The 12,892-nt window shown below is 44.9% G+C and overlaps 1 protein-coding gene across 1 annotated transcript in view; it reads left to right on the top strand.

Moving 5' to 3' along the window:
- Nucleotides 1-12,892, top strand: part of LOC139375515 (multiple PDZ domain protein-like) — a 108,160-nt gene that overhangs the window by 33,342 nt on the left and 61,926 nt on the right. The window contains exons 12-16 of the mRNA XM_071117348.1: nt 1-2; nt 3,695-3,841; nt 4,882-5,073; nt 8,217-8,384; nt 8,923-9,132. The exon at nt 1-2 is cut by the window's left edge and continues 78 nt beyond it. Coding sequence (XP_070973449.1) covers nt 1-2; nt 3,695-3,841; nt 4,882-5,073; nt 8,217-8,384; nt 8,923-9,132 — 719 coding nt within the window. The remainder of the gene's footprint in view (nt 3-3,694; nt 3,842-4,881; nt 5,074-8,216; nt 8,385-8,922; nt 9,133-12,892) is intronic.

The following is a 12,892-nucleotide window of genomic DNA, read 5'->3' as shown; positions in this document are numbered from 1 at the left end:
TTGTACGTCTCAGACTAACTTCTCATAGTTACACATATGATCATATACCAGATTACAGCTTGTAATGACTGACGCAAACCCTTCCAAACGTATATCTGTCTACAAATATTACCTCTGGCTTAGTACAGCTATCCAGAGTACAGCTATCCAGAGTACAGCTATCCAGAGTACAGCTATCCAGAGTACAGCTATCCAGAGTACAGCTATCCAGAGTACAGCTATCCAGAGTACAGCTATACAGAGTACAGCTATCCAGAGTACAGCTATCCAGAGTACAGCTATCCAGAGTACAGCTATCCAGAGTACAGCTATACATAGAACAGTCGTGGCCAAAAGTTTTGAGAATGACACAAATATACATTTTCACAAAGTCTGCTGCCTCAGTTTGTATGATGGCAATTTGCATATACTCCAGAATGTCATGAAGAGTGATCAGATGAATTGCAATTCATTTGCAAAGTCCCTCTTTGCCATGCAAATGAACTGAATCCCCAAAAAAACATTTCCACTGCATTTCAGCCCTGCCACAAAAAGACCAGCTGACATCATGTCAGTGATTCTCTCGTTAACGCAGGTGTGAGTGTTGACTAGGACAAGGCTGGAGATCACTCTGTCATGCTGATTGAGTTCGCATAACAGACTGGAAGCTTCAAAAGGAGGGTGGTGCTTGGAATCATTGTTCTTCCTCTGTCAACCATGGTTACCTGCAAGGAAACACGTGCCGTCATCATTGCATTGCACAAAAAGGTCTTCCCAGGCAAGGATATTGCTGCCAGTAAGACTGCACCTAAATCAATCATTTATCGGATCATCAAGAACTTCAAGGAGAGCGTTTCAATTGCTGTGAAGAAGGCTTCAGGGCGCCCAAGAAAGTCCAGAAAGCGCCAGGACCGTCTCCTAAAGTTGATTCAGCTGCGGGATCGGGGCACCACCAGTACAGAGCTTGCTCAGGAATGGCAGCAGGCAAGTGTGAGTGGGTTAGGGTTAGGGTTAACCCATCTGCACGCACAGTGAGGCGAAGACATTTGGAGGATGGCCTGGTGTCAAGAAGGGCAGCAAAGAAGCCACTTCTCTCCAGGAAAAACATCAGGGACAGACTGATATTCTGCAAAAGGTAAAGGGATTGGACTGCTGAGGACTGAGGTAAAGTCATTTTCTCTGATGAATCCCCTTTCCGATTGTTTGGGGCATCCAGAAAAAAGCTTGTCCCGAGAAGACAAGGTGAGCGCTACCATCAGTCCTGTGTCATGCCAACAGTAAAGCATCCTGAGACCATTCATGTGTGGGGTTGCTTCTCAGCCAAGGGAGTGGGCTCTCTCACAATTTTGCCTAAGAACACAGCCATGAATAAAGAATGGTACCAATACATTCTCTGAGAATCCATGACCAGGAAACTCCCCAGACCTTAATCCCATTGAGAACTTGTGGTCAATCCTCAAGAGGAGGGTAGACAAACAAAACCCCACAAATTCTGACAACTTCCAAGCATTGATTATGCAAGAATGGGCTGCCATCAGTCAGGATGTGGCCCAGAAGTTAATTAACAGCATGCCAGGGCGGATTGCAGAGGTCTTGAAAAAGAAGGGTCAACACTGCAAATATTGACTCTTTGCATCAACTTCATGTAATTGTCAATAAAAGCCTTTGACACTTATGAAATGCTTGTAATTATACTTCAGTATTCCATAGTAACATCTGACAAAAATATCTAAAGACACTGAAGCAGAAAACTTTGGGGAAATTAATATTTGTGTCATTCTCAAAACTTTTGGCCACGACTGTACAGCTAGAGAGAGGAGGGTGTTATTAACCCCTACTACCTTTCCCCTTTCCAGGTTTGTTAGCTATAGAGAGTGTTATTAACCCCTACTATCCCTCCCCTTCCCAGGTGTGTCAGCTATAGAGAGTGTTATTAACCCCTACTATCCCTCCCCTTCCCAGGTGTGTCAGCTATAGAGAGTGTTATTAACCCCTACTATCCCTCCCCTTCCCAGGTGTGTCAGCTATAGAGAGTGTTATTAACCCCTACTATCCCTCCCCTTCCTAGGTGTGTCAGCTATAGAGAGTGTTATTAACCCCTACTATCCCTCCCCTTCCCAGGTGTGTCAGCTATAGAGAGTGTTATTAACCCCTACTATCCCTCCCCTTCCCAGGTGTGTCAGCTATAGAGAGTGTTATTAACCCCTACTACCCCTCCCCTTCCCAGGTGTGTCAGCTATAGAGAGTGTTATTAACCCCTACTATCCCTGCCCTTCCCAGGTGTGTCAGCTATAGAGAGTGTTATTAACCCCTACTATCCCTCCCCTTCCCAGGTGTGTCAGCTATAGAGAGTGTTATTAACCCCTACTATCCCTCCCCTTCCTAGGTGTGTCAGCTATAGAGAGTGTTTTCAACCCCTACTATCCCTCCCCTTCCCAGGTGTGTCAGCTATAGAGAGTGTTATTAACCCCTACTATCCCTCCCCTTCCCAGGTGTGTCAGCTATAGAGAGTGTTATTAACCCCTACTATCCCTCCCCTTCCCAAGTGTGTCAGCTATAGAGAGTGTTATTAACCCCTACTATCCCTCCCCTTCCCAGGTGTGTCAGCTATAGAGAGTGTTATTAACCCCTACTATCCCTCCCCTTCCCAGGTGTGTCAGCTATAGAGAGTGTTATTAACCCCTACTATCCCTGCCCTTCCCAGGTGTGTCAGCTATAGAGAGTGTTATTAACCCCTACTATCCCTCCCCTTCCCAGGTGTGTCAGCTATAGAGAGTGTTATTAACCCCTACTATCCCTCCCCTTCCCAGGTGTGTCAGCTATAGAGAGTGTTATTAACCCCTACTATCCCTCCCCTTCCCAGGTGTGTCAGCTATAGAGAGTGTTATTAACCCCTACTATCCCTCCCCTTCCTAGGTGTGTCAGCTATAGAGAGTGTTATTAACCCCTACTATCCCTCCCCTTCCCAGGTGTGTCAGCTATAGAGAGTGTTATTAACCCCTACTATCCCTCCTCTTCCCAGGTGTGTCAGCTATAGAGAGTGTTATTAACCCCTACTACCCCTCCCCTTCCCAGGTGTGTCAGCTATAGAGAGTGTTATTAACCCCTACTATCCCTGCCCTTCCCAGGTGTGTCAGCTATAGAGAGTGTTATTAACCCCTACTATCCCTCCCCTTCCCAGGTGTGTCAGCTATAGAGAGTGTTATTAACCCCTACTATCCCTCCCCTTCCCAGGTGTGTCAGCTATAGAGAGTGTTATTAACCCCTACTATCCCTCCCCTTCCCAGGTGTGTCAGCTATAGAGAGTGTTATTAACCCCTACTATCCCTCCCCTTCCCAGGTGTGTCAGCTATAGAGAGTGTTATTAACCCCTACTATCCCTCCCCTTCCCAGGTGTGTCAGCTATAGAGAGGAGAGTGTTATTAATCCCTACTACCCCTCCCCTTCCCAGGTGTGTCAGCTATAGAGAGTGTTATTATCCCCTACAATCCTCCCCTTCCCAGGTGTGTCAGCTATAGAGAGTGTTATTAACCCCTACTATCCCTCCCCTTCCCAGGTGTGTCAGCTATAGAGAGTGTTATTAACCCCTACTATCCCTCCCCTTCCCAGGTGTGTCAGCTATAGAGAGTGTTATTAACCCCTACTATCCCTCCCCTTCCCAGGTGTGTCAGCTATAGAGAGTGTTATTAATCCCTACTCTCCCTCCCCTTCCCAGGTGTGTCAGCTAGAGAGGTTCAGTGAGACCAGTGGTCTAGGCATCAGCATGGAGGCCAGGGCAGGACACCACTACCTGTGCTCCGTCTTACCTGAGGGGCCCGTCGGACAGAGCAGGAAGATACACCCTGGAGACCAGATACTGGAGGTGGGACGGACTGATTCATATCCATGCATTCATTTAAACAAAACATATTTCACCTGTATTTAACCAGGTAGGCCAGTTGAGAACACCTTTATTTAACCAGGTAGGCTAGTTGAGAACACCTTTATTTAACCAGGTAGGCCAGTTGAGAACACCTTTATTTAACCAGGTAGGCTAGTTGAGAACACCTTTATTTAACCAGGTAGACTAGTTGAGAACACCTTTATTTAACCAGGTAGGCTAGTTGAGAACACCTTTATTTAACCAGGTAGGCTAGTTGAGAACACCTTTATTTAACCAGGTAGGCCAGTTGAGAACACCTTTATTTAACCAGGTAGGCTAGTTGAGAACACCTTTATTTAACCAGGTAGGCCAGTTGAGAACAAGTTCTCATTAACAACTGCGACCTGGCCAAGATAAAGCAAAGCAGTTCGACACAAACAACAACAGAGTTGCTTATGGAGTAAAACAAACATACAGTCAATAATACAGTCAATAATACAGTCAATAATACAGTCAATAATACAGTAGAAAGGTCTGTATACAGTGTGTGTCAATGAGGTAGGAAAAGGGAGGTAAGGCAATAAATAGGCCATAGTGGCAAAGTAATTACAATGTAGCAATTAAACACTGGAGTGATAGATGTACAGAAGATGATGATTAATTTGTTCATTCATTGGTTTGTTCGTTCATCCATTCATTAATTTGTTCATTGGTGTGTTCAGTCGTTAATTGATTTATTAATTAGTTCATTCATTTGGTTTGTTAATTAATAATTTGTTCTTTAATTCACTGCTTTGTTCATTCATTCATTCATTTGGTTTGTTAATGAATTAATTTGTTCTTTAATTCACTGCTTTGTCCATTCATTCATTCATTCATTTTTTCATTCATTTGTTCATTCATTCATTCATTTGTTCATTCATTCATGTATTCGCCCATCCACACATCCAATGGAACATTGACCCTGTTATGCTATGATGTAGCTACATACAGCACATTCAACATGTTTGCTGACCAGACGAGCTTCTCCCCTCTCCCAGGCGAATGGTATCCCTCTGATAGGAGAGACTCACAGAGAGGTGATCAGCGTTCTGAGAGAGCTGCCTCTGTGTGTCTGTATGGTGTGCTGCCGCGTCGTGCACCCACAGCTACGGGACAGTGACCACGATGATGATGATGATGAAGATGTACAGCTCCCCCTCAAAGAGCTACTGGCTGAGTTCAATGGCAAGGTAGAGAGGGGTGGGGAGGAGGGATGGAGGGGGAGATGGAGAGATGGGGAGATGGAGGGGGAGGAGGGATGGAGGGGGAGGTGGAGAGATGGAGAGATGGGGAGATGGAGGGGGAGGAGGGATGGAGGGGGAGGTGGGATGGAGGGGGAGGTGGGATGGAGGAATAGGGAAATGGAGGGGAGATGGAGGGATGGGGAGATGGAGGGGGAGGAGGGATGGAGGGGGAGGTGGGATGGAGGAATAGGGAAATGGAGGGGAGATGGGGAGATGGAGGGGTGGGGAGATGGAGGGATGCCAAAATGGAGGGGGAATGGGGAGATGGATGGATGGGAAGATGAAGGGGTGGGGTGATGGAGGAATATGGAGATGGAGGAATATGGAGGGATATGGAGATGGAGGAATATGGAGATGGAGGGATATGGAGATGGAGGGATATGGAGATAGAGGGATATGGAGATGGAGGGATATAGAGATGGAGGGATATAGAGATGGAGGGATATGGAGATGGAGGGATATGGAGATGGAGGGATATGGAGATGGAGGGATATGGAGATGGAGGAATATGGAGAAGGAGGGATATGGAGATGGAGGAATATGGAGATGGAGGAATATGGAGAAGGAGGGAGATGGAGGGATATGGAGATGAAGGGATATGGAGATGGAGGGATATGGAGATGGAGGAATATGGAGAAGGAGGGATATGGAGATGGAGGAATATGGAGATGGAGGAATATGGAGAAGGAGGGAGATGGAGGGATATGGAGATGAAGGGATATGGAGATGAAGGGATATGGAGATGGAGGAATATGGAGATGGAGGAATATGGAGAAGGAGGGAGATGGAGGGATATGGAGATGGAGGGATATGGAGATGGAGGGATATGGAGATGGAGGGATATGGAGAAGGAGGGATATGGAGATGGAGGGATATGGAGAAGGAGGGATATGGAGATGGAGGGATATAGAGATGGAGGGATATAGAGATGGAGGGATATGGAGATGGAGGGATATAGAGATGGAGGGATATGGAGATGGAGGGATATGGAGATGGAGGAATATGGAGATGGAGGAATATCGAGGGATATGGAGATGGAGGGATATGGAGATGGAGGGATATAGAGATGGAGGGATATGGAGATGGAGGGATATGGAGATGGAGGGATATGGAGATGGAGGGATATGGAGATGGAGGGATGTAGAGATGGAGGGATATAGAGATGGAGGGATATAGAGATGGAGGGATATAGAGATGGAGGGATATAGAGATGGAGGGATATGGAGATGGAGGGATATGGAGATGGAGGGATATGGAGATGGAGGGATGTAGAGATGGAGGGATATAGAGATGGAGGGATATAGAGATGGAGGGATATGGAGATGGAGGGATATGGAGATGGAGGGATATAGAGATGGAGGGATATAGAGATGGAGGGATATGGAGATGGAGGGATATGGAGAAGGAGGGATATGGAGATGGAGGGATATGGAGATGGAGGGATATGGAGATGGAGGAATATGGAGAAGGAGGGAGATGGAGGGATATGGAGATGAAGGGATATGGAGATTGAGGAATATGGAGATGGAGGGATATAGAGATGGAGGAATATGGAGAAGGAGGGATATGGAGATGGAGGGATATGGAGATGGAGGGATATGGAGAAGGAGGGATATGGAGATGGAGGGATATGGAGAAGGAGGGATATGGAGATGGAGGGATATAGAGATGGAGGGATATAGAGATGGAGGGATATGGAGATAGAGGGATATGGAGATGGAGGGATATGGAGATGGAGGGATATGGAGATGGAGGGATATGGAGATGGAGGGATATAGAGATGGAGGGATATAGAGATGGAGGGATATAGATATGGAGGGATATGGAGATGGAGGGATATAGAGATGGAGGGATATGGAGATGGAGGGATATGGAGATGGAGGAATATGGAGATGGAGGAATATCGAGGGATATGGAGATGGAGGGATATAGAGATGGAGGGATATGGAGATGGAGGGATATGGAGATGGAGGGATATGGAGATGGAGGGATGTAGAGATGGAGGGATATAGAGACGGAGGGATATAGAGATGGAGGGATATAGAGATGGAGGGATATAGAGATGGAGGGATATGGAGATGGAGGGATATGGAGATGGAGGGATATGGAGATGGAGGGATGTAGAGATGGAGGGATATAGAGATGGAGGGATATGGAGATGGAGGGATATAGAGATGGAGGGATATGGAGATGGAGGGATATGGAGATGGAGGGATATGGAGATGGAGGGATATGGAGATGGAGGGATATGGAGATGGAGGGATATGGAGAAGGAGGGATATAGAGATGGAGGGATATGGAGAAGGAGGGATATGGAGATGGAGGGATATGGAGATGGAGGGAAATGGAGATGGAGGGATATGGAGATGGAGGGATATGGAGATGGAGGGAAATGGAGATGGAGGGATATGGAGATGGAGGGAAATGGAGATGGAGGGATATGGAGATGGAGGGATGTAGAGATGGAGGGATATAGAGATGGAGGGATATGGAGATGGAGGGATATGGAGATGGAGGGATATGGAGATGGAGGGATATAGAGATGGAGGGATATGGAGATGGAGGGATATAGAGATGGAGGGATGTAGAGATGGAGGGATATAGAGATGGAGGGATATAGAGATGGAGGGATATGGAGATGGAGGGATATGGAGATGGAGGGAGATGGAGATGGAGGGATATGGAGATGGAGGGATATAGAGATGGAGGGATATGGAGATGGAGGGAGATGGAGGGATATGGAGATGGAGGGATATGGAGATGGAGGGATATGGAGGGATATGGAGATGGAGGGATATGGAGATGGAGGGATATGGAGATGGAGGGATATGGAGATGGAGGGATATGGAGATGGAGGGAGATGGAGATGGAGGGATATGGAGATGGAGGGATATGGAGATGGAGGGATATGGAGATGGTGTCAGACATAATGGTGGCGTCAATCCAATCCTTTTGATACCATTAGGCGGAGTGATCAAGTAGACACTATTTCTGGAAGAAGGGTGGAAAGATAGTCAATCAGACTGCTGCCGGGGTGTCATATGAGATGTGCCCTAACTCTCTCTCTCTCTCTCCTCTCCCAGTCCCAGTATGACCAGCCCTGCTGTCTACTTCCTGGTTGTAACAACATGGATTGTGGCAGTCGTGGTTTTAATAAGCCTGTGTCTCCTCCTCTGGCCATGTGGGAGAGAGACAGTCAGGTGATAGAGCTGGTGAAGGGAGAGGAAGGCCTGGGATTCAGCATCCTAGACTACCAGGTAAGACTGTGGTGCGTCTCGATGGTCTAACGTCTAGCTTCCTACTCTCCTCTCTTTCAACTGGTTTGGATCACTAGTAATGTAGACCAGGAGACGAGGAGAGGAAGGCCTGGGATTCAGCATCCTAGACTACCAGGTAAGACTGTGGTGCATCTCCATGGTCTAACGTAGCTTCCTACTCTCCCCTCTTTCAACTGGTTTGGGATCACTAGTAATGTAGACCAGGAGACGAGGAGAGGAAGGCCTGGGATTCAGCATCCTAGACTACCAGGTAAGACTGTGGTGCATCTCCATGGTCTAACGTAGCTTCCTACTCTCCCCTCTTTCAACTGGTTTGGGATCACTAGTAATGTAGACCAGGAGACGAGGAGAGGACGGTGGGCCAAAGAGTGGATCCTTTGGAAAGACAATAAAAAAAATTAAAAAGATGAACTGGGAAGCAAAACAATTGTAGTCTCTCCTTTCTATTGGACTTCCCTTTGGGAGGACATGACCTTTGAACTGCTGTTCACCTGTTCCTTATGTTGTCCCTCTCCAGGACCCAGAGGACGACTCTAAGACTGTTCTGGTGATCCGCTCCCTGGTCCCCGGTGGCGTGGCCGACTCAGACGGACGCCTGCTGCCCGGTGACCGGCTCATGTCCGTCAACGACGTGGACCTGGTCCGGTCGACGCTGGAGCGAGCCGTGCACGTCCTAAAAACCACCGGCTACGGGGTCGTGCGCATCGGCGTCGCCAAGCCGCTGCCGGTACGACAGTAACCCAAAACACTCTAACACTGTATACTGTATACCACCCTCCTCCTGTATACCACCCTCCTCCTGTATACCACCCTCCTCCTGTATACCACCCTCCTCCTGTATACCACCCTCCTCCTGTATACTACCCTCCTCCTGTATACCACCCTCCTCCTGTATACCACCCTCCTCCTGTATACCACCCTCCTCCTGTATACTACCCTCCTCCTGTATACCACCCTCCTCCTGTATACCACCCTCCTCCTGTATATTAGGGGGGCCCCCCCCCCCCCCCCCCACCCTCTTCCTGGATACTAGGGGGGGACCACCCTCCTCCTGTATACTAGGGGGGCCCACCCTCCTCCTGGATACTAGGTGGGGCCCACCCTCCTCCTGTATATTAGGGGGGCCCACCCTCCTCCTGTATATTAGGGGGGCCCACCCCCCCCCCCCCCACCCTCTTCCTGGATACTAGGGGGGGACCACCCTCTTCCTGTATACTAGGGGGGTCCCACCCTCCTCCTGTATAAAATGATGAGAGTCGTTAATTTCTGACTACAGTGGGGTTTTTAAGAAAGATAAATAATGTATACATGTAGAGAATAGCCAAATACAACGTTTTGCCATCAGTCACACAGTCAACCTTAGTAGTTGTATGACACTTTTGTCTAAGACAATACTAGTACTGATCTTCTACCACCTATCACATAACACAGTCAATACATGTAGTTTATATCTACCACCATAACACAGTCAGTACATGTAGTTTACCACCATAACAGAGTCAGTACATGTAGTTTACCACCATAACACAGTCAGTACATGTAGTTTATATCTACCACCATAACACAGTCAGTACATGTAGTTTACCACCATAACACAGTCAGTACATGTAGTTTATATCTACCACCATAACACAGTCAGTACATGTAGTTTATATCTACCACCATAACACAGTCAGTACATGTAGTTTATATCTACCACCATAACACAGTCAATACATGTAGTTTATATCTACCACCATAACACAGTCAATACATGTAGTTTATATCTACCACCATAACACAGTCAGTACATGTAGTTTACCACCATAACACAGTCAATACATGTAGTTTATATCTACCACCATAACACAGTCAGTACATGTAGTTTACCACCATAACACAGTCAGTACATGTAGTTTATATCTACCACCATAACACAGTCAGTACATGTAGTTTATATCTACCACCATAACACAGTTAATACATGTAGTTTATATCTACCACCATAACACAGTCAATACATGTAGTTTATATCTACCACCATAACACAGTCAGTACATGTAGTTTATATCTACCACCATAACACAGTCAGTACATGTAGTTTATATCTACCACCATAACACAGTCAATACATGTAGTTTATATCTACCACCATAACACAGTCAATACATGTAGTTTATATCTACCACCATAACACAGTCAGTACATGTAGTTTATATCTACCACCATAACACAGTCAGTACATGTAGTTTATATCTACCACCATAACACAGTCAATACATGTAGTTTATATCTACCACCATAACACAGTCAGTACATGTAGTTTATATCTACCACCATAACACAGTCAGTACATGTAGTTTACCACCATAACACAGTCAGTACATGTAGTTTATATCTACCACCATAACACAGTCAGTACATGTAGTTTACCACCATAACACAGTCAATACATGTAGTTTACCACCATAACACAGTCAGTACATGTAGTTTATATCTACCACCATAACACAGTCAGTACATGTAGTTTACCACCATAACACAGTCAGTACATGTAGTTTACCACCATAACACAGTCAGTACATGTAGTTTATATCTACCACCATAACACAGTCAGTACATGTAGTTTACCACCATAACACAGTCAGTACATGTAGTTTATATCTACCACCATAACACAGTCAGTACATGTAGTTTATATCTACCACCATAACACAGTCAGTACATGTAGTTTACCACCATAACACAGTCAGTACATGTAGTTTACCACCATAACACAGTCAGTACATGTAGTTTATATCTACCACCATAACACAGTCAATACATGTAGTTTACCACCATAACACAGTCAGTACATGTAGTTTATATCTACCACCATAACACAGTCAGTACATGTAGTTCACCACCATAACACAGTCAGTACATGTAGTTTATATCTACCACCATAACACAGTCAGTACATGTAGTTTATATCTGCCACCATAACACAGTCAGTACATGTAGTTTACCACCATAACACAGTCAATACATGTAGTTTACCACCATAACACAGTCAATACATGTAGTTTATATCTACCACCATAACACAGTCAGTACATGTAGTTCATATCTACCACCATAACACAGTCAGTACATGTAGTTTATATCTACCACCATAACACAGTCAGTACATGTAGTTTATATATACCACCATAACACAGTCAATACATGTAGTTTACCACCATAACACAGTCAGTACATGTAGTTTACCACCATAACACAGTCAATACATGTAGTTTATATCTACCACCATAACACAGTCAGTACATGTAGTTTACCACCATAACACAGTCAATACATGTAGTTTATATCTACCACCATAACACAGTCAGTACATGTAGTTTATATCTACCACCATAACACAGTCAGTACATGTAGTTTATATCTACCACCATAACACAGTCAATACATGTAGTTTATATCTACCACCATAACACAGTCAATACATGTAGTTTATATCTACCACCATAACACAGTCAGTACATGTAGTTTACCACCATAACACAGTCAATACATGTAGTTTATATCTACCACCATAACACAGTCAGTACATGTAGTTTATATCTACCACCATAACACAGTCAGTACATGTAGTTTATATCTACCACCATAACACAGTCAGTACATGTAGTTTACCACCATAACACAGTCAATACATGTAGTTTATATCTACCACCATAACACAGTCAGTACATGTAGTTTATATCTACCACCATAACACAGTCAGTACATGTAGTTTATATCTACCACCATAACACAGTCAATACATGTAGTTTACCACCATAACACAGTCAGTACATGTAGTTTATATCTACCACCATAACACAGTCAGTACATGTAGTTTATATCTACCACCATAACACAGTCAGTACATGTAGTTTACCACCATAACACAGTCAGTACATGTAGTTTATATCTACCACCATAACACAGTCAGTACATGTAGTTGACCACCATAACACAGTCAATACATGTAGTTTATATCTACCACCATAACACAGTCAGTACATGTAGTTTATATCTACCACCATAACACAGTCAGTACATGTAGTTTATATCTACCACCATAACACAGTCAATACAAGTAGTTTATATCTACCACCATAACACAGTCAGTACATGTAGTTTACCACCATAACACAGTCAATACATGTAGTTTATATCTACCACCATAACACAGTCAATACATGTAGTTTACCACCATAACACAGTCAGTACATGTAGTTTACCACCATAACACAGTCAGTACATGTAGTTTATATCTACCACCATAACACAGTCAGTACATGTAGTTTACCACCATAACACAGTCAGTACATGTAGTTTACCACCATAACACAGTCAGTACATGTAGTTTATATCTACCACCATAACACAGTCAGTACATGTAGTTTATATCTACCACCATAACACAGTCAGTACATGTAGTTTACCACCATAACACAGTCAGTACATGTAGTTTACCACCA

The sequence above is a fragment of the Oncorhynchus clarkii genome, chromosome 19 (assembly GCF_045791955.1).
Source record: "Oncorhynchus clarkii lewisi isolate Uvic-CL-2024 chromosome 19, UVic_Ocla_1.0, whole genome shotgun sequence".
NCBI classification, from domain to species: Eukaryota; Metazoa; Chordata; class Actinopteri; order Salmoniformes; family Salmonidae; genus Oncorhynchus; species Oncorhynchus clarkii.
This window is presented reverse-complemented; position numbering and strand designations above follow the sequence as displayed.